This window comes from Sturnira hondurensis, unplaced genomic scaffold (assembly GCF_014824575.4).
Source record: "Sturnira hondurensis isolate 20B ecotype Veracruz unplaced genomic scaffold, ASM1482457v3 Scaffold0022319, whole genome shotgun sequence".
In the NCBI taxonomy this organism is placed as follows: Eukaryota; Metazoa; Chordata; class Mammalia; order Chiroptera; family Phyllostomidae; genus Sturnira; species Sturnira hondurensis.
Window position 1 is genome coordinate 5,994,189 of NW_028094950.1, and position 20,692 is coordinate 6,014,880.

Sequence of the window (20,692 nt, forward strand, 5' to 3'; positions counted from 1 at the left end):
TCCTTGTGACTGAGTTACCTGCAAATACCGGTGCATTACTATTAGAGTTTAACCTATGAATTCTGGGTAGGATCAAAACATTCAGTCTGTGGTGGGGAGCCACACATATTCAGTACATAATGTTTGTGATTTGTTTGTTTATTCTTCCACTGATGGACTTCTGAGTTTCCAGTTTGGGATTGCTGCAAATAAAACTGCTGTGACCAGTCTTGTGCAGGTCTTTATGGATATAGATTTTCATTTCTATTGGTTCAGTATCTTTGAGTGAAATTGCTGGGTTATAGGGTAGATGTAGTTTATTTTTATAAGAAGCAAGCAGATCTTTTTTTAAAGGTTTTACATCATTCACATTCCCACTATAACGTATCACAGTTGTTGTTGCTTTACATCCTTGGCAGTATTTGGTATTTCCTTTGGATTTAATCACAGTGGGTGTCTCGTGGCCTCTCACCGTGGTGTAATGGTATGCGTTTTTTTTTTTCCGCCTTCTTCCCTCAGCGTTGGAACCAACCAGAGCTACCAGGAGAGTCACTCTTTCAGCTTCAGCGGTCATTGTCCCCGTGGGGTCAGCACGGCTGTTTACCACCCTGGTCACCGGTAAGCTACACTGTTCTCCTGTGGGACCGAGTCTTGGTGGGTGTGGCAATCACAGCACAGTTTTAGCTGGAAGGCGTTGTTGATTCTGATTCTTATTTTGGCATCTTCACTTTTTCCTCTTGTGCACAGTTACCTTAAAAAGCTGTAATATTGCTGTAGGTGGATTGCACTCAATCCATGAATGGACAATCCATGAATGTCCCTCCCAGCAAATTTACACCTAGACATCAGTAAGCATTCCATTAATTTCTCCCTTTTGATTTGTGTGTCCCTGCCTCGAGCAGTCAGTTGTGCGTGCACATGTGTGCATTGTGTAGGAACACAATAGAAAGAAGCAAGGGCCTTAACAGGGCGCAGGTGCAGTGCAGCGGGGCCCACGGAGAGGAGCCATTCCTTCTCTGCAGGGTCAGGGAAGCAGGCCCGTGGTACTTGCACTTGCTTCGGAGAGTGGGTGTGATCTGGGCGTGGTGGGCATCCCGACAAAGTGACGGTGAACAGTGACAAGGGGAAGGCAGCTGCAGGTGTTTTTGTGAGATCACAGGAGGTGTCCCTTGCCCAACACTGTAGGGTGTGTGTGGGAGGGGGACAGGTGATGGTTGGGATAGGAGACAGGGTGTGGAAGGGCGGCTGCAGGTCAGGTGTTTGGGAGGGCGCCCGGCTGCCGGTTCGGTTCCGGAGTGAAAAGGGTCAGGCATCTTTTTCCCTGACTGCTTCCGGGAGTGTGCGTTCAGTCCAGAGGTACTAGAGGCTGGGTAACTCCTAGTCCAGGCCACAGGCAACAGGGGCCTACTCATTTTCTTACACAGAATTGCTATTCTGTGTTTTGCCACATTTTGGGCACTGTTTGTGTATAGATCACATTTTATTTATTTTTTATTTTGATGAATAGTTCCTATGTCTCACATTAGACTGTCAGACAGCTGAAGGCAGAAAGTGTGCAGTGTGTGCCTTTGCAGTGCGTGTCCAGCGTAGCAGCTCCGTGAATCGATGCCTCTCTTGCGGTGGGCTCTGTGGCTAAGTAGTTCTGACTTCCCAAGTGGAGGGAAAAGTGGTTTCTGTCCTTTGACTTTTCTCTTTTCTCTTTCTTGTCTTCTGTTTCATATTCGTGTCCATCCCTTGCTTTTCTCTCTTTTGTTTTATTTTTCTTGTCCCTTTTAAAAGACATTTTATATCTTAATTCTTTGCTGTTTTTTCTTGTGTGGTTTGCTTAGCTTGTTTCACGCTGTGTTGTTTTGATTTATTACAAAGGTCAATATTTGATATCTTCTGTTCCCAGCAGTGTTTCAGGAGGTTCGAAGTGATCACATGAAAGTTATTACATAGTACCAGTTTTGCTGGAAGTCAGATTGCATTTATCACTCTTACGGCTTTCACTTGCTTGGCCCAGGATCTAAGCTAGTTGTAGGTATTTTTTGGAAAGATGATATTTCAATTCAAATTTTGGGAAGTTCAATATATTATCAGACCACGGAAGGAGGGTCCTTCTCAGTTCTGCAGTCCTACAGTTCTTGGTGGCGTCCGCAGGGAGACGGAGGACTGCGTGCGGGTTTCTGAGGGAGGACTGTCACAAAGCAAGGAGTGTGTGTGAGTGCCCTGTGGCGCATGACACAAGTATTGCTCGGTGGTTTTTGTTGTTTATTATGTATATTTTTTAATGAAAAAGCTGAAATATTCATCACATTTGTATTTATTTTTGTTTACTCTAGTAATATAGGCCTGTACTATTTATCATCCACAAGGATTTAGTGAACGTGAAATAAATCAGCCGGAGTGGAGTTGGGGTGAATTGGCAATTGACAAAACTCAAGGTTTATGAACTTCATTGTTTTGCCCAATGCTGCAAGCCCTGTTGAAGAGAAATCGAGGTGGTAAAATGGGAAATAGAAACAAATTGATTGAGAAGCTTTGGGATAAGCTCTGTGAATTTGCCGTTGCTCTCTGTTTTCTCTTTTCACATGCACCGAGTCACAGCCTAATGGAGGTGTTTATCCTCTCCAGGCTGTCTCATGTTCCGGCCCTGCTCCCCCCAGCTCCCCACCCCCAGCCCCCTCGACTCTTTCCTGCTGGGTTCTCAGTGTTCTCTTTGTTCTGTAGCATTTTGGCTCACAGCTGCATTTTGGTCCAGCTAAGAGGGGTCTCTTACCTTTTCCGTGTTCTGAGAGAGCAGCATTACACTTTTAGTCCAGGGCACTGTGCCTGGTGGGGGGGATTCAGATGTGATGCCCGCTCTTCGAGTTACGAGACTGAGCAGTTACACAGTCGCAGATAAGGGCACCCGCTTAATGCGAGTTGAGTTCATATACAAGACTGTCTATGTACACATTTTTAAATGGCATTGCTTTCAATAGTATACAGCTTTTTAAAAAGGTTTCTTTCCTAATCTCATTGTAAATGTCTACATGCAAGAGCCGACTTACTCAACTTTGAATCTTGACAGTTCCTTGGTCACTACATAGAGATAATTAGTGTTTGAAGGTAACATCTTCTGGACCCTAATTTACATCTCAACAAGGACAAAGGATAGAACGCAGGTCTTTCTTGAGCCTATTTGAGAAGCCACCCATGCACAGTATCCTTGGTGACTCTGAGCATGGAGGAATTTTTAAGTGTGTAATTCAGTGATTTGTAGTAAATGTATAGATTTGTGTAATCCCTGCTCCAGTCAGGTTTAGAATATTCCTAACCCCTAAAGATTTCTCAGGCCTTAGAGTTCTTTGGAATGCAAATCATGCCTCAGAAAACTGTGATAAGTACAGGCATGGATAGGAAAGAAAAAAAGACCCTTTAAACAGGCGTTCATTTGAACACTTGCCTCTTTGTTAAGAAAGATGCCCAGGTTTGCGCTGAGAAGGCACCCATGGTTCTGCAGTCAGTGGGGAAGAGCCGTCTGTTGCTGACTGGTGACATCGTGTCATGGTTGTGCAAAGGGAGAGTCCGGGTGTTGGGGTGGTTGAAGTGTTTTTCCTCTCTTAGGCGACTGTTTCAGGTCAGATCCAGCTTCTGGAGTCTTGCACTACTGCTTCAGAGTGACTCACAGTGGTGCCAGTCAGGTTCCTAAGGACCGTGGCTGAGAATGGTTAGGCCTAGTGGCTCCCTCCCAAGTGTGCAGCAGGGCCTCCCTTCCCGGGGATGCCCCGAGGTGGGACGGGGCATGGTCTGTAGAAAGCTGCCCTTTGGGGAGAGACTGAGAAACACCTTTAAGTGCAGCCATGCTGAAGAGTGGAGGGCTGTTTGCTCACCTCGTGAGGGTTTCTGATTTCCCCTAAACAAAACCTCAGGCATTTGAGATTGCAAGTCCTTTATACTCATGGGATAAAGGGGGTATTCCAAATAAATGGCTCACTTAGTTGGGGATCAGTGTTTGGTGTACGATAGAGCCCTTGAGTGATGTGGCGCTAACTTCACTGGCCCCAGGCGAGGAAAACAGTCTTCAGGTAGAATGGGAAGGGGGGCAGTGGCGGGTACTCAGAGGGGTCACAGGCTCTTCTTAATACAGCACTGTTACCTAGGGCAGTTAGAGAGCTCCCACAGATGTTTCAGTTCGATCTTGTGGAGAAGATAGTGTCGAGAGCCCTCCCCTCTACCTGAAAGGTTTCCCGAGGACATGGGCGGATTTTGTTGTCCTCCTCTGAGGTTCCATCTGCACCTGTGAGATGCTTTTGGAAGGTAGTTGGTGGACTTTCACAGTTGTTACATTGCCATAAAATTGCCTGTCTTTCTTTCTGGTTCCTAAGGTCCTATGTGTTCTGGGAGAATCAAGGCATTGATATGTGGAAAGATACACTTACTATATTGACAGTCGGAGGAGCAGATATGTGTAAAGTGCATAATAAATTTTTCCTAAACCCTAAATGGATGAGATTGATAATCTTATGCAGGGTTGCTTCTAAGAAAAAAGTGAGGACCATAGCCATTGTCGGTGCTGATTGTCTCCCACTGCAGTGAGAGTGTGCGCTCGGCCACTGGACACGCAGGGGGCCCTTGGCTTTTGAGACATTCACGTGTAGCCTGGTACCTGAGAAGTATGCGTGTCAGTAATTGGGTTGACCTTATGTTAGGGGTTTTCATTTCGCCTTTGTTTCTCCTTCCTCCAGCAGGAGGTTGGTTTTTTGAGGAGAATGAAGGGCTGCTGTTGTCGCCTGTGGAGGAAGCTACGTTGTCTTGGTGGAGGTGAAGGGCCTTGGATGTGAATTAGGGACTTCTGGGCTTCACAGACTAATGTTTGGGGTGGGGGTTGGGTTTCCTAGGCACTTGTTTCTGGGGAGGCTGGGAAGTGAGTGGGCCACATCTTGTGATCCGTTTTTGTCCGTAGTACGCTGTGGATGGGTAGACATGAGACTCAGAGGATCTTGATTTTTAGCGTGCAGCAGCTGGCTGTATTTTTAAAGGTTTTATTTATTTATCTTTAGAGGAGAAGGGAAGGAGAGAGGGAGAGAACTATCAGTGTATGGTTGCCTCTCATGTGTCCCTTGCTGGGAACTGTCCTGCAACCCAGGCATGTGTCCTGACTGGGAATCAAACTGTAATCCTTTGGTTTGCAGGCCCGCACTCAATCCACTGAGCTACACCAGCCAAGGCCAGCTGGCTGTATTTTTAAAAGTAAAAGTAAAAAGTGTTTTCTACTTTTTTGACCTTTTCTGGCCTAGCATTGAAAGACATTAAATTTTTTGGAAATTGGCTTTCACCCATTCATTGCTCTGATGTTTAGAGATTATTTGATGGGATGGGCTGATTCTCATTATGTCATTGCCATTAAATGGGCCTTTGAAGGTCATTTTGTACACTTTTCAATCTGTTCAGGTGGTCAGTCCATCGCCCAGTCCATCTGTCTGCCCCTGTCCTTCTCTCCGAGTGTCTTAGTGTCAGGTTAACCTGATAGGACTTAGGCCAGATGGACTTTCTTCTTGGACTTGGAGTGATTGCCAGCTGTGTGGGTCCCTCTCGGGAGCAGAGAATGGAAAGAAGGCTGCTGGATCTTTAGCTGTTTTACAGGAATGAAGGAATGATGCTTCATTGTCAGAAAGTTTTAAAAGTTTATTTTTGATGTAATGGAACAGGTACAGGGTTAGGATCAGGAGAGCTGAACTCTGCTCTTGGTCATGTTGTTGTACTTCTTAGCTGTGGAGCCTCAAGGCAGGTCATTCTTTGGGGCCACATTTTGCCAGCACAGTTCTGAGCAGGGACAGTAGACGGGGTTTTGGCGAGCTGCTCAGATACCGAGGTGGTCTCATGTAGACTGGCATTTACAAGAGGCGAACGGTAGTAGGGAGTTTGGCAGCAGGCGTTGTGGGAAGACCCAGCATCAGTGATGCCTGGCAGGCTGCAGTTTGCAGTGTGTCGTGGGGAGAGGGTGAGGGTTCAAAGACAATACGTTTTCCTGGGACAGCGAGTTTGGAATAGAAGCTAAGAATCTGGTTTCAGAATCTGGGCTGTTCTGAAACCAGGACACAAGGTAATGGATAGGTGGACAGATCAGATAGATAAATGCTGAACATACTGTGCTTTGGCAGTGACGTCACTTAATGCCTCCTGAGGACTGGGAGGGAATTAAGTCTTTAGATGGTGACCATTGGCTCTTGAGTTGGGGGAGGAAAACAGAGGCAAGGGTATATAAGAAATCTAGACTAATTTATTCACTAGTATTTGCTTTTTTAAAAATATTCTGTTTACTAGCCTAATGTTCTTAACAAGTTGTAGATGACAGAGTCACCTACTTGGAATAAAAAAAATGCATACTTAGGCTCTCCTCTCAGAGGCTTGTCAGGTGGCTGAGGGATGGGACCCCAGCGTCCGTTCTGCCTCCGTAGGGAATTCTTATCCTGACTGCTCCTCCCTTGAGAATGCTTGTGCGAAAGCTCTGGGAGATGAAGTGAAACGAGTGGGAGATGTCTTCCCCCTGAGCTGCCTAGTGAGGTGCAGGGATAACTTTTACTCGACGTGTTGCCTCCCTTCCACTGGTTATGGCCGCCTGGAGTACTGGGCTGAGCAGGGCTGTGGAGCCAGGTCTGAGCCCGTCAGGGGCTCACCCGTGTGTGACACAGGCGTGGTGAGAGCCGAGCTGGGTGTGTCTCTTGCCGAGCCATGTGAGGGGTGTGTGTGCCTATGTACTTCATGTCTCCCCCACCTTGTGTTTATTGCTCGTATATAGGAATCCAGTTGATGTATGTCTGTTGGTCTTGTATCCTACAACCTTACCAGATCTGGTCATTAATTCTAGGCTAGTAGATTTCAGTGGAATCCTTTGGCCATTTTTTCTCTTACCCACCCTATATATTCTTTATAGGCAACTTGAACCAAACTCATTTAGCCACGGAACTTCGTGTGTGGTATCTCCCCAATCTGTGCTCTCTAGGTTACACGTGGGCCACAGCGCTGTTCCGCACCTGCCCACAGAGCCCCGCGTCCTGGAGAGCTACTCACACGCACCTAATACTCATTATTTTCTTACTGCATTAATTGCATTTCACCTCCACACCTACCTGTTCTTCTGTGTTCCCGAATCTCAATTTATATCGTTTCCTCCAGGCCAAAACCTGAGATTCACTTCAGATAACTCTCTTAACTCATTTTTATGAATCTTTAAGACGTGTTGATTTTTCTTCTTTAATATATCTCAGCTGTGTCTCCTCCATTTCTACTGCTGCCCTTATAGTTCAGACACTCATTACTTCTTATCCAATTTATTGTCAACTGTGTTCCCTGCTTTCCGTCTGGTCCTTCTCTAGCTTGTTTTCTGTTGTGTTTCCAGCAAGGAATACTGGTCTGAAAAGGCAAGTCTGAAGGTAAAAATTCATCTCTAATTTCTTTACTTTGAGGACAGAGCCACAGCCCCTTGGGTTAGTATTAAAGGTCTTTTGCAGTTTGGTCTTTTAACTCCTCTCATGTCCTGTCACACCTGTTGTGTTTCTTTGCTCCAGGCCAACGATCACACTCTTCCGTAAGGGGCCAGGCAGTCTCTGTTGTGATTACTCACTCTTCCATCACAGTGTGGAAGTGGCTACAGGCAATATGTGAATGGATGCTTGTGACTCGTTCCAGGAAAGCTTTGTTTACGAAAGTAGGTGGCGGACTGGGCTGGGTCGGGGGCAGCGGCTGTGGCTTGCTGACTCCGGCTCCAGGTGACTTTGGACACGTGTGAGCCCTTGGGTTTCTCAAGAGCGTCTTTGCTCTATCAAGGCTTTATGCGCTGCTTGTTTTTTCTCTGCCTAGAATGTCCTTCTTGTTTTTTCTTCTCATCTGTCTGCTATGTAATGTTTGGTTGGGGCTGACCCTTCAGAATCCATCTTTATGTTGAAAGAATCCATTGATTTCACTCAATGGATTTAATACTCTACGAGGCTGTGGCCTGGCTTAGGACAGGTGCATGTCCCATCACTGTGTCCTCAGTGCTTGTCACAGTGCTCTCTCCACATGCAACGTCTGCCAGTGAGTTGTGGTTCAGTCGTTGACATTCGCTTGGCTTTGTCAGAACATATAAAAAGGGGAAGAAGCAGTAGTGACACAACAGAACAGACACTTTATTATGGGCAGGACTTTGTCTGTGTTATTTGTAGCTCTGTTTTCAGCTCTTAGGGTCTGGCAAATAGGGTGCTCAATAAATTTTCGTTGCATAGGTGAGTAGAAGCCTGACTTGAGCAGAATGAAAATTAAAGAGTTCAGGTGGCACGGCTGTATGAATAAAAGGTCAGAAACTGATTTTTTCAGGCCTTTCTTGGGTGACATTATGGTCTCATTGACCTGCACGACTGTAAATTGCTTTGGAACAGGGGAAGTTGGGTGATCTTACACAGTAGTGGAGCCTCGGTTCTCAAACTTAATTCATTCTGGAAACCATTCCAGAAGTGAGTTGTTCGAAACCAGAGTCTCCTGTTTTTGTTGCCCGAGAGACGCATGACTGACCATACAGATGTCGGCACGAAAGATGCATCGGGGAGAGAATCGAGACCCGCGGTTTTGTTCCACAACCGAGACCTTTCTTCCGTCGGCGACTTGGTCAAGAACCGAGCTTTTCGAGAGCCCAGACGTTTGAGAGCCCGGGTGTGACTGCGTTTCCTGCATCGGGAGTGCAGTGCCTTGTACGTTTTCGGTGCTCTCTGAACTAGTGTTGAGTTGACGTGCCTTTGAAATTAAGGTTATAATTAAAAAATTAACTGTGTATAGTTTTTACTGGTTATCAGACACTTTGAGTCCCTGTCTTCACAGTTCTGTAAGACGGTGTCATAACAGCTGTTCTATAGAGGAGGAGCTAGAGCCCCGAGGGGCTGAGAGCTTTTTCTCAGGTGGCGTGGCCGCTAGGTGGTGAACTCACATCTCCTCCTGCCCACACTCAGTGAGCTTTCCTCTGTCCTGGGGGCTGGCATACTGTGGCCTGTGGGCCGACTCCGGGCACTTCGAGTCTGGCCTGGGAGCTGGGAATGGAGTTTACTTTGTTTTTCAATTGTGAGAAAAAAAAATAAGACTATTTTATGACCCATGAAAATTAGAGGAAATTCAAATTTCCAGACCCACAAATGAAATTTTATTAGAACATAGGCACACTTAAAAAAATATATAGCCTGTGCTTTTTTGCATGATGACAGAAATAAGTAGTTGTGAAAGATATGTATGGCCTGCATAGCTTAAAGTATTTATCTGGTCCTTTACAGAAGGTGTTTGCTGACCTTGGTTCTGTGCCATCCAGCTATCTATCTGAATATGGGTCCAATTCTGCTTGGAGGGTTTAAAGTATTCAATCTATACAGTATTGAACTTCATAGATTTTCCTATACCTCTTGATTCTGAATTTCAAATTACATTTTAAGGAACTTATAACCAGGTACAACTCAATTTTAAGCACATTAAATGGCTAATTATCAAATTGCCAGAAAAATGAAATTTCATTACTGATCTAAGCAGTCTCTGATAGTGCTTTCCCCATCCAAGAAAGTTCTCTGGTTTTGTCTTAACGACTAACCATTCAATACAGTCAGCTGTCTTTGATTGTCCTTAAGCACGTGCTGACCAAGTCGTGTGATGCTTCATGTTTTGGCTTTTATTTTGATTTATCATGAACTGCATCCTTTGGACCTCACCTTATCGACTCCAGCATTGCGTAAAGCTCTGTGTTCCCGGGGCGTGGGGCCTGCACAGCTGCATCGGCGTCACTGGGGGGAGTTGCTGGCAGGACAGGTTCCTGGAGCGAGCCACCCTCTGCCCGAGAGACTGACCTCTGCAGGAGCGGGGCCCCTGTGTGATTCTGACGCAGTTATTTTTGAGAACCATTGATGGAGTCATGATTATGTATGTTTTCTCCTTATACACTCTTTATGTAATAAAAAATGGGTATGCAGAATTTTAAATGTGGAGCTAGTAAGGTTTTTATAGTGAAGAATATTTAAGAGACACTAAAATGAACTAAAATTGGGAACATTTCAAAAATGATCCCAAGAGTGGAATGGCTTCCAGCTTCATGGTTAGTGGGCGATAGTTTTTGAGCCCACGCTTTGCCAGGTATGGTCTTTAAGGACTTTTTAATTTTGAGACATGTCGTTTTTTTTCTTTCTTTCCTTGTTTCCCTTCCTTGTTGGTTGTATGCCGCCAGCACGTTGGTCATTGCACAGAATGTATCCAAGTGTCTCTCCCACTTTTTGTTATTACAAACTTCCTTCCTTGGCTTCAAGAATTTTAAGCCACTAGATGGCAGAGCCTTCCAGTTATTGGATGGAAGAGCCTTCTTAGTCAGCAAACCATTTATAGTTCTCGGCAATAACTTGCAGTGTAGCGTTTCAGCTCGCCCAGTCCATCAGTGGTGCATATGTGGGGTGCTCTGGGGCGCTTTCTGTCCCCCTCCCACTCCTTGTTACCCCCCGTTCTGCTCTGTACCCTCCCTGGGTATGTCTGCTCTATCAGGCACAGTTTACTTTTGTTGTCTGATACCTATGTTCCTGCTTGGAATTTCGGACTCTTAGAATGTCAGGCTGGAAAGGAGGTCCATCCATCACTTGGCTCCGTTCCTTCCTTTCCCAGGTGGGAGAACGGGAGCCTGGAGAGGGTAAGCCAAGGACAAGGGCTGTGTCTTATTTCTCTGTGTGCCCCTGTTGTTCTCTGCACAGAGTGTGAACCCACCGTTGACAAACTGGTCTCTGTGCTCTTGTGCATCAGGCTGTCTTGGCTTAGAGAGCTCTGTACCTGGTCCCTGTTCTGTCTGGGGAATTGTGTAACCAACAGACCATTCTTTGCCGTTATCAGAAGAGCCTTCCTTGGCCTGTATTGCTGTGCAGTCATCTGTCCTTTGGGCTGTTTCATACTCATCTCAAAGGTTGTCGAAGAGGTCCTGAGCAGCCACGGTCCGTGTTGACCTGTCCTTTTCCCTGGGCTGCACATTTCCATTCCTGTGTAGGAATGCACGTCAAAGGCGGTCAGAGGGAAGCAAGGGAGGACAGGATCCGTGCCCCTGACCGCCACGCCATGGCTGCTGCCGGTGAACGGGGGAGCCGAACGTGGCACTGCGAACTGACTGCAGGAAGAGTTGTGCGTGGGTTATCGAGAAGGCCCCTCGGTTTGCTTAGCACAGTCCTCCTTGCTCAGCACTTGGTTTGCATTTGGTCGGTGCTGCAGGGACCTAGTTGGTAGCTCCGATTCCTAGGCCCCGGATTTTCTTGTTTTCCACAAAATTTTGAGGTGAGAGATTATTGGGAAAGTTAATTTCTCTCTCTGTCCCCTTCTCTCTCCCTCCCTCCCCTTCTCTCGTCTCTACCCCCATTTTTACTAAGAAATTAAGTTTAACTGCCACATAAAATGTGCTTTGGCATAAAAAATTTAATTTGTGTCATGGAAATTCTGCTTTGCTTTGTACTTTCTAGAATTATTTTATTTTATTTTATTTTTTAAATATTTATTTATCTTTAGAGGGGAAGGGAAGGAGAGAAATATCAATGTATGGTTGCCTCTCGTGAGTCCCCTGCTGGGAACTGGCCTGCAACCCAGGCATGTGCCCTGATTGGGAATCGAACCGTGATCGTGTGGTTCGCAGGCCTGCGCTCAATCCACTGAACTACACCTACCAGGGCTTGAATAATTTTAAAACAGTCATTTATTTCAAAATGTGATTCTTAAAGGAAGCTCATAAAAGCCAGACACCCTGTACATTCACGGAGGTGCTGGTTAGTACTGCATGTGGTTATTCTGGATGGAGGGGCTTACTGCCTCAGAAAGGAACGTTAGTGGTGGGAATTATTTTCTGTAGTGTCGTACATCTGTGAATTCAGTTTCTGCCACAATCAACAGTCGCTTCAGTAGTAAACCACAGAATGCTTAGCTATAACCATTAACGTATAAACTATCTCAAAATGTCACAAAGCAAATTATGTACTGATTTTATTTTCAGTATTTGACTAGACTTGTGGGTTGATGCTCAGAAGAAAAACCAATTCACTGAATTTTTTCCCATGGACTTCATTAATTGGAAGAAATTTATGTACTTAATTTGACCGTATCTTGATGTTCCTCTTTAAGTTAAAAAAAGGGAGAGAAAAGTGAAGGGATGATATAATGGACCCCTAAATACCTACTGCCCATAATTAACAAATATTAAGATTTTATCTTGTTTACTAAAGATGTGTGCATATGTTGTACAGACACATGGATGTATAAATAAAAGAGAGACAATAGTACGGAATTTCTGTCCATGTCTGTCGTGGCTTCCTCAGGCGTGTGAAGCTTTCTTCCAGAAGCTTTCTTCCCTTTACCGAATTCCCGACCCAGCGTTGTCTGGTGCCCTCTTAGTTTGTGACACCCGTCCCTTTCCCCCACCTCTGTGCCACGACCCCTCCCTTCTCCTTGTCTCACATCTTACTGCTGAAACCTAGCAAGAGTGAGGACAGGCAGGGGACAGAGGGGTCTCTTCAGTGCCGTTCACCCTGTGCTACTTCAGAAGGTTGGAGCGTTGAGTTCGCTCAGTCACTCAGGAACCGTGTATTGTGTCCTGTGCTCGGCCTCAGACTGCCCTCTTTCCCGTTCTGTGCTTTTTCCAGTGGGACTGGCTCCTCTTCTGATTGGCTAGGTGGCCCGGGGGGAGCCTGCTCTGGCGCTGTGGCTCCGAAGGAGACGGTTTATTTCCTGGGCGGGCATCACACCGGCTTTCTTGGCTTTGCCTTGCTTGTTGTGGTCACTTGCAGATGAGCTCTGGTCAGCACGGTCAGTCCTGTAAGACACTAAAGGAGCAGACAGCATTCACATCCCGGAGTGCGGTGGGTGCCTGTCGGCGCCTGTAGGTTAGCCCTCTGGTAGGTGTGGGCGGGGTTCCGTGCAGGTGGGGCTGTCATCGTTCCCAGCACTGGGTTCCAGGCTCCCAGCTGCCCTTCCCTTCTGCCCTTCCCTTGTTGGAGAGCGAGCTTTCCAAATGTGGAGAGCACACCTCACGCTTCTCTGCACGCTCAGGGCCCGCCCTGCACGTTGCCCGGCACGCAGCAGCTGCCGTGACCCTGTCCGTGCATATGTGGTGAAGTCTGTCACGTCCCCCTTTAACTCCACGTACGCATGTGTGAGCACATGTGCGCCCTTGTAGCTGCAGCATCCGTGTCCCCAGGCTGCCTGCCATCTGGTTGGGACAGTGCATGATTGGTTCCATCGTTCTGCCTTTTCTCCCAGTTACTCTCCAGTCTGCCCTGAATGGAGGAAGGGTTGTTTGGAGGTGGATATTGAATCGCTTTTGTTTTCGGGATCTTGTCCCATTGTAGCCAGGTTGCTCCCTGCATGGCCCTGGTATTTGTGAGAGTTTTGTGGAGAGGAGGTGTTTCCTAGGATCAAGACCAGGAAAGAGTAGATCTGAAATCTCAGCCCTGTGTCTCCTTCAGGAGTCAGGCAACTTGAAGTTTATGTGTCTGTTTTTACAACTGAAAATTAGGTATGACATCTGTCTGCTCTGTGACATAGTAGTGCAGATTAGACAGTAACGCTCAATCTACTGAGAGAAAATGACACTGTTGGTGTGAATGTATATTTTGGGCATTCATCAGACGAAAGTTATTTTAGTTATCAGGGTCTGCTTTGTCCTGCCTGTGGGGGTATGTTTTATGATTGACAACTTTTCTGTTTGGAAAAAACACTGATTAAATTTGGAAATGTAGATACTCAGAATTACCTGTTTTGTTTCTATTTATTCAGAGAAGTTTTTCCTGATGAGTTGACTTTTGAAAAGAAATTCCTTATGGAAAATTAGAGAGGGTAGAATAACGGCTCTCTTCTCCTTCATTCCACTTAACAGTCAGTTCGCAGCCAACCTCATTCTGTCCGCATCCCTGGGCATTCTTCTGTCTGCCTGCTCCTCAGTTATCCTTGAAGGCATATTATTTTCATTAAATATTTCCCTCGTACATCTAAAAAATAAGGACCCTACCCCTGGCTGGTGTGACTCAGTAGCTTGAGCCCCAGTCTGCGAACCGAAAGGTTGCCAGTTCAGTTCCCAGTCAGGGCACAGCCTGGGTTGCCGGCCAGGTCTCTGGTGGGGTGGGGGTGGGGGGGGGTGCGAGAGGCAGCCATGTATGTGTCTCTCACACACTGATGTTTCTCTCCCTCTGTTTTCCGCTCCCTTTCCCTCTCTCTAAAAAGTAAATTGATAGAGTCTTTAAAAAATTAAAAATAAGGGCTCTAAAAACATAAACATGAAACCATTATCATATTAGAAGACAATCATTACTTGTCAATGCTTTCAGATATCCAGACGGGGGCCTCTTTTATTCGTTGATCTGCTCTTCGTTTTTCTCCCTCTCACGTTCTTTTGCTGAGAGAGAGAGTTTTGAAGAAACCAGGTAATTTATTCTGTAGTTCTTTCTGTCTAGATTTTTAGAGTTCCCGTTGTTTAGAGTACATCCTTGTAGTATTGTTTAAAGTGTTTTTCTTTTGTCAACTGTATTTTCTTTAAATTGGTAGTTAGATCCAGAGGAATAATGTGATTGTATCCGTGGTAAATATACCTCTTCTGGGGGGGAATGATTCTGGTATAAGCACTCATTTGCGCCGAGTGGGTGCTTTAGTCAAGTAGTGGTCAGACTGCTGGCTTTGACTTTGGACCCAGGTCTCCACGGAGCTAATTCCTTGTTCGCCCTGGAGTCTGGCCCAGGGTGGAGGCCGCCCACGTGGGTTGCCTCAGGCCATCTCCCCAAACTGTATCGCTTCCCCTTTGCTGTGATACACTCTTGTTAGAGCCGTGTGTGAAAGCAACAGGGATGGGGCTTTGTGTGGCGGCTCAAGTTGTGTTTCTGTGAGTAACGCACACTGACAACACTTTGTGAACTTTGAGATTTTGACTTGGGCTAAGCTCCATGTCTCCACCTGGAAGGATTCTGTGCCGTTTGAGTTTTCCACCCGAGAGTGTAAGGTAGCGATGAGGTGTTTTGTTTGTTTTGTTGTTGTTGTTGTTGGCTTCGTTCAGAGACAGGTAAGGAAGTGAGTGGTGGAAGCAGAAGAGAGTTGGGGGAGGGGGAGCCTGGACCGGCCGCCACCGGCACGCAGGGGTGTCTGTGCTTGCGCCCCCATGGACTGCTGCACGTGCGGGTGGCCAAAGCAAGCGTAGTCGGTGTCTTTCAGGTCTGGAGGTGACAGGTTCGCAGGGGGTCCCATTGAGCTAACGTCAGGGGTCGGCGAGGCTGTTCTTCCCAAAGGCTCCGGGAGAATCTGTTTCCTGGCCTCCGCCCGCTCGCAGAGGCAGCGCGGTTTCCTTGGCTCGCGGCCCCTCTGCCCCTGAAGCCACTAGCGGCTGGTCTCCCAGCACACCACTCGGGCACCCAGGCCACTGCGCCCCTCTTCTGTCTGAACTACCCTGGGTTAGCTTGGGCCACCTGCTTAGTGTCCTTAAATGCCTGTCACATGAACTGTCTACAGGTTCCAGGGACTAGGCCGCGGACATCTTTGGGGGCCGTTATGTTGTCTACCTTCGAGCCGAGCTGGATTCACAGAGGACAGGTGCTGCTTTCCCTGCCATTGCGGTTCTTTTTGACTGCCCTTAAATTTTACTTTGCTGGTCTTACAGGGCGATATGTAGAACTCACCGTATGACCTCGTGAGGTGCTTGTGTTTGTAATTGTAAAGCATTTAAAGTTAACTCTGGTTAACAGAACCATTTAACGGAGTCAGGCTTTTGAGACGTCGGCCCCAAGGAGCCTTGTGGAGTGCTGTTTTCCTTCCCATTTCAATTTCTATGCAGAAACTAAAAATGTTTAAGTTTAGCGTTTTTTTCTCGGAGTATGGCCTAGAAAAAGGAAATTACCCACTTGTGTGATTAAGCCCATCTCTTTTCACCAAGTGGGAGTGGGTGATGACAGGTCCCACGTACGGCTGGTGGGAAGGGAGCCCAACAACGTTTGCTGTCACCTGGGACAGTGGGTTCTGGGGCTGTGACCTGGAAACCTCTGTTTTGAGTCTTTTTCTCCCTCTGAGGCAGCGGAGAGGTTCCGAAGCATAGGGGAGGGGCTTTTTAAACAAGGGAACAAGGACAGGTCGGTGGCCCTTCCCTCCTGTGATTCTGCTGCCTTGATGTCATTGGGAACGAGTTCTGTGGAAGTTGTGGTGTTTCCCTTGATGTAACAGAACTTTTAGTTTCAAACGTTTTTCTTTTTAGACAGATGATTGTGATATCTGTTACACTTCCATGCCAGATTTACTGACCATACCGTCTTTAAAAATTGTGACTGTTTGTGGAGACTATATTAATACTGTATTGCTTATTTGAAAACTGCTGAGAGTAGACTGTGAAAGTTCTCGTCACAAGGGAAATGGTGTGTAGCTGTGTGTGGAGAATGCCGACTGGACTCACTGTGGCGGTCATCTCACAGTAGACGTGTGAGTGTCACGTCTTTAGCTGCGTGGAACCAGGCAACGCCCTGTGCGTGGTGTGCCTCCGTAAGAGAGATCACGGCTGTTCGGGCTCCATTGTTGACCAGCTTAGCTGGTGCAGTGGTCCCGCAGCTTTGCTTTTCGGTGCTAGCTGTTAGGCTGCTTTCCATCTGTCTGGTAAGTCAGCTTCACGTGCCAGCAAGGCATAACCAGCGGGAAAGTGAGCCAGTCGTGATGCGCAGCTACACTCCTGCACGCCGCGCCCCAGCCTCGTGGCCCCTGTGTGCGTCTGCCCCACCTGCAGCACCCCCTGGCGGCCATTCCTTCCGCCATTTGTGCCTTCATCGCATCCGCTGCCCCGCTGTAATTAACACCCTCACTCGAGCCTCTGGGCGAGGTGGCGCACCTGTTTATGAAAGTTCGCTGGTGTTGATACAGACAGTCCCTTCGATATTCGGGGGCCAACCGTAGAACAGTTTTTCTTGTTCCCAAATCCCTATCTGGGTTTCAGGTGCTTCCATGCGTAAGCCTCACCCTTGGGTAAGTGAGGGTAAGATTTGCAGTCCAAAGACCACTTGCTTTTGTTTTGCTTGTTTCATCTAAAATATTTACCTTCTAGGTTTAGTAGATAGTAATTTTACTGTAGTTTTCCTGGTGAAGGTAACTGTTTCTGCTCTTTGTTCTGACCTTGTCTTGTTTATCTTTGCAGTTTATCAGTTTTTTTTATTCTCTGTTTCAGGCTTTTACTGGTCGGTGGATGCGCAGCTGCTGACGGGGGCCTGTCAAAAGCCTCTCGCTGCGGCCTCTCTGCCTGGAGGGTTCTCTCAGGGTCCCCTCATTACAAGCAGGTCACCAGTGGTGGAGACAGTGCTGTCGCGGTAAGTGCTGGTCACGGTGCTTTGCCAGCAGGTTGTGGGCACATGAGCCTGTGGTCACGTATAGAGGAGGGAGTCATTTGTCCTGAACGAGGGAATGACTTAGTGCTGGTGAAATCATAGTGCTTCTTTCAAGTACCAAATTTATCTAGAGCATGTTGCATGTAACTTGTTCTCATGCTTAGAAGAACAGACCCTAACAGGAGTCCTGTTACTTGCATTTACTTATTTAGACAGTATCATTTTAAGCGCTTTTTAGGGGTTGCAGCTGTTCCGAGTGCTGTTGTGTGTTTTAGCTCATTGAAGTACCAATAACCCTTTCAGGTAGGTATTGTTACCAGCCTGAGCCTACTGAGGAGGAAAGTGATGTGTAGTGTATTTCATACCTTTGCCTGGTTCAGCCAACAAGTGGCAGAATTAGAGTACCAACGGGCAGGAGGTGCCCTGTGCAGGTTCCTGACTCCTGAGGCGCCTCCTCCCATCTCGTTTCATGTTCACATGGCCCCTTTCCGGCCCCTCATTCATCCGTTGGCCCTGCCCGGGAGTCCCGTGCTGCGGTCTGTCAGGCACCTCTGTACGCTGCAGTAGCGCAGGCTAGGCTCTGAAATGATGCATACAGTCCCGTAAACAGACGGATGAGAAAGCCCGCACTTCTCTGGGTTACGATGTAAAGACACATTCCTTATTGTGGGCCAAGCCTGCTGTCGGCACCCTGACTCCCCTGGACACCTTGTTCCCTGTAATGATTAAAGGTCCACGGGGGCTGCCCTTTAGGTCCCACCATCTCAATTTATGGTCTTAGCAGGGGGAGAGGGGGCTAAAAGGTGGAGTGTTTCTCTGCCTTAACCCAGACCTGATGCCATGTCTGCTCACAGTTCGTTTCTGGTAGCCAGTCACGGGACCCCTGTGTCCCCAGGGGTCTGGAAAGTAGCTTTCTGTGTGTGCAGAAGGTGAGAACTAGAGGCTGTGACGACTGCTGTGTCTGCTGTGTTGGCCGCCCTGCGATGTGGGTGACTTGGTGGTCTGTGGGAACTGCAGACACTTGACCAGACGGCACGCCCTGTGTGGTGTGTTGCGTGCCGAGTGGTGGGCACCTGACGGTTTTGAGTGAGGGAAGAAGACGACACAGTAATGTGAAACACAGCGTAAGTGAGTGTGTTACGCTGGTTTTTTTTCCTATAATGACTCTGTTCGTCCCATTATTTCTTTTTAAAATATATTTATTTCAGAATAATCCTCTAAAACCACGAGTGGTTAAAGGGTTTGGTGTCGAAAAGGCGCTAACAAAGAAGTATCTTTGAAAAGAAATCTTGAGCAATTATAGTAACCTTCCATTAAGTTTTACTTTAGCTTTTCGCCTATATCGAAATACATGATTGTAAATTTAACCCAACATGCTGTTTTTTTATTATTATTGTTTATTTATTTATTTTTATTTTTTTATTTTTTAAAAATATTTTATTTATTTATCTTTTAGAGGGGAAGGGGGGAGACAGGAAGAGAAACATCAATGTATGGTTGCTTCTCGTGCATCCCTTGCTGGGAACTGGCCCCTGCCAGGAACTGGCCTGCAACCCAGGCATGTGCCCTGACTGGGAATCGAACCGCGATCATCTAGTTCGCAGGCCCGCACTCAATCCACTGAGCTACACCAGCCAGGGCAACATGCTGTTTTTTTAAAGAAATTAATTGGGTCTCCTGACTGGTTTCTGTGGCACTGCGCCTTGAAACCCTCCACGTGTGTGGGCCAGGCCACACGCAGGATGACGACTTGTGCTTCTCCTTCCACTCCACCCATCCACTCATTCCGGCTCCCATTTGTTCTCTCTGGAGGGTTCCGTGAGGCCCTCACAGACATGAAGCCTGAGGCCCCAAGAGACCTTGAGGACGAAGAACAGGGGGACGGGGTGGACCCAGGTCCTCTTGTTCCTGTTCATCACTGTCCCTCATTCCCCACCTAAAAACACCCCCTTGTCAGTGGCATCATCAAATTTATGCTACGATGATTACCCTGTGGTCTATAAAGGAGTGGGGTTGGAGCAGCTTGTACGTGATGGGCGTACTATTTCATCTTTGCAGGAATTCAGTCATGTTCCTCTCTCCACTTGAACTCATGGCCAACTTGCAGTTTTAACTGTGAACTATATGAGGGCAGATCTTGTCATGACTTTGAACAGCTTCACTTTTTGAATCGAAGTATGGTGTCTGTAGGTCATGTTTAAATGGTTCAGTCAAAAAATAATCCTGAAAAGTATGTATACACACAGGGAAAGTCCATGTGGCAAAAGGTTAGGAGCTGGTGAATTCAGGTGAGGGGTGTGCTCGTGTTTCGTTGTGTAGTCTTCGCAGCGTTCCAGTTGCCATGGCATTCGTCCACACTGAGGGGGAAAGAAGGAGAGGAGTAGAGAGGCGTGGAGCGTACCAGGAGAGATGAAGGGGGTGACCTGCGTGAGTCTGTCTCAGGACCACGTGGCCAGCTGTAATAGTGGCTGTGGCCTGGGAAAGGGCAGGCCACAGGTGCCACGGTGCCTGCCTCGCCGTGGCTTCTCTGAGCCCTCCTGGGTGCTCACTTTGCTTCTCCTGAAGTCCTGGAATCTGCTCTGCTCTGTCTGGTTCTTCCCTCTCTGCCCTGAAGCTTTGGTATCAGAGTCTTTTAAATGAGAATTGCTTGTGCACTGACAGAGTAAGTGGGGAAAATATTGAATTGCCAGTTGAATGCTCTGCTGTATGATTAACTTCTTGAAATGCTGCAAGTATATATTAATTATGTTAGTGGCTTTTAAACATGTCTTGCAGCTAAACTTACAGTCATTCTCCACAGCCTTCCCCTACCTCAAAGCCATTTGAATTAATGGAATCAGTTCCTTTTGTCAGGTGGCAGACATTGCCCTCATGGAGTCTCCTCTTGCTCTTTGTTTGGGGTTGCTCTTGCGCTGGGGGTGGGTATTGACTACAGGACGCTGCTGACATACATTCTAGTCTCTTGCAAGGCTGCTAGGTTGTAAAAGAGACTATGCAAAACTCAATGTATGTATTGACCAAGCCTTCTGAATTAATGTTGGTGTCATCGGTGTGAGGTTGCTTTATTTATTCATGTGCTCGAGATTGAATCGCTGCTCCAGTTAACAGCTCTCAGGGTGGCCCTCCCGGGCCTCACTGTTGGGAGGATACAGCTGTGTCCTCGACGAAGGCCAGTTGGCTGTAGCAGGTGGGGTTAGAGCTCGGTTACCAGGAGGCAGGCACATGCCCGGGCTCGGGAGTCAGAGGCTGGGGTTGGAATTCCGGCTCGGCGCTTACCCCGCGAATCCAGGCTTTTGCCAGGATCAGATGGGGTAATGTGTGTGGATATACTTGATCAGTCATAAAATGATCTATAGTGTTAACTATTCTCTAGTTCTATGTTTAAGATC

General features: G+C 47.1%; 1 protein-coding gene across 1 annotated transcript in view; it reads left to right on the forward strand.

Moving 5' to 3' along the window:
- The window catches only part of NBAS (NBAS subunit of NRZ tethering complex), a 248,103-nt gene that overhangs the window by 20,663 nt on the left and 206,748 nt on the right, over window positions 1-20,692 (forward strand). Inside the window, exons 9-10 of the mRNA XM_037035490.1 lie at window positions 499-597; window positions 17,147-17,285. Of these exons, the coding sequence (XP_036891385.1) occupies window positions 499-597; window positions 17,147-17,285 (238 nt within the window). The remainder of the gene's footprint in view (window positions 1-498; window positions 598-17,146; window positions 17,286-20,692) is intronic.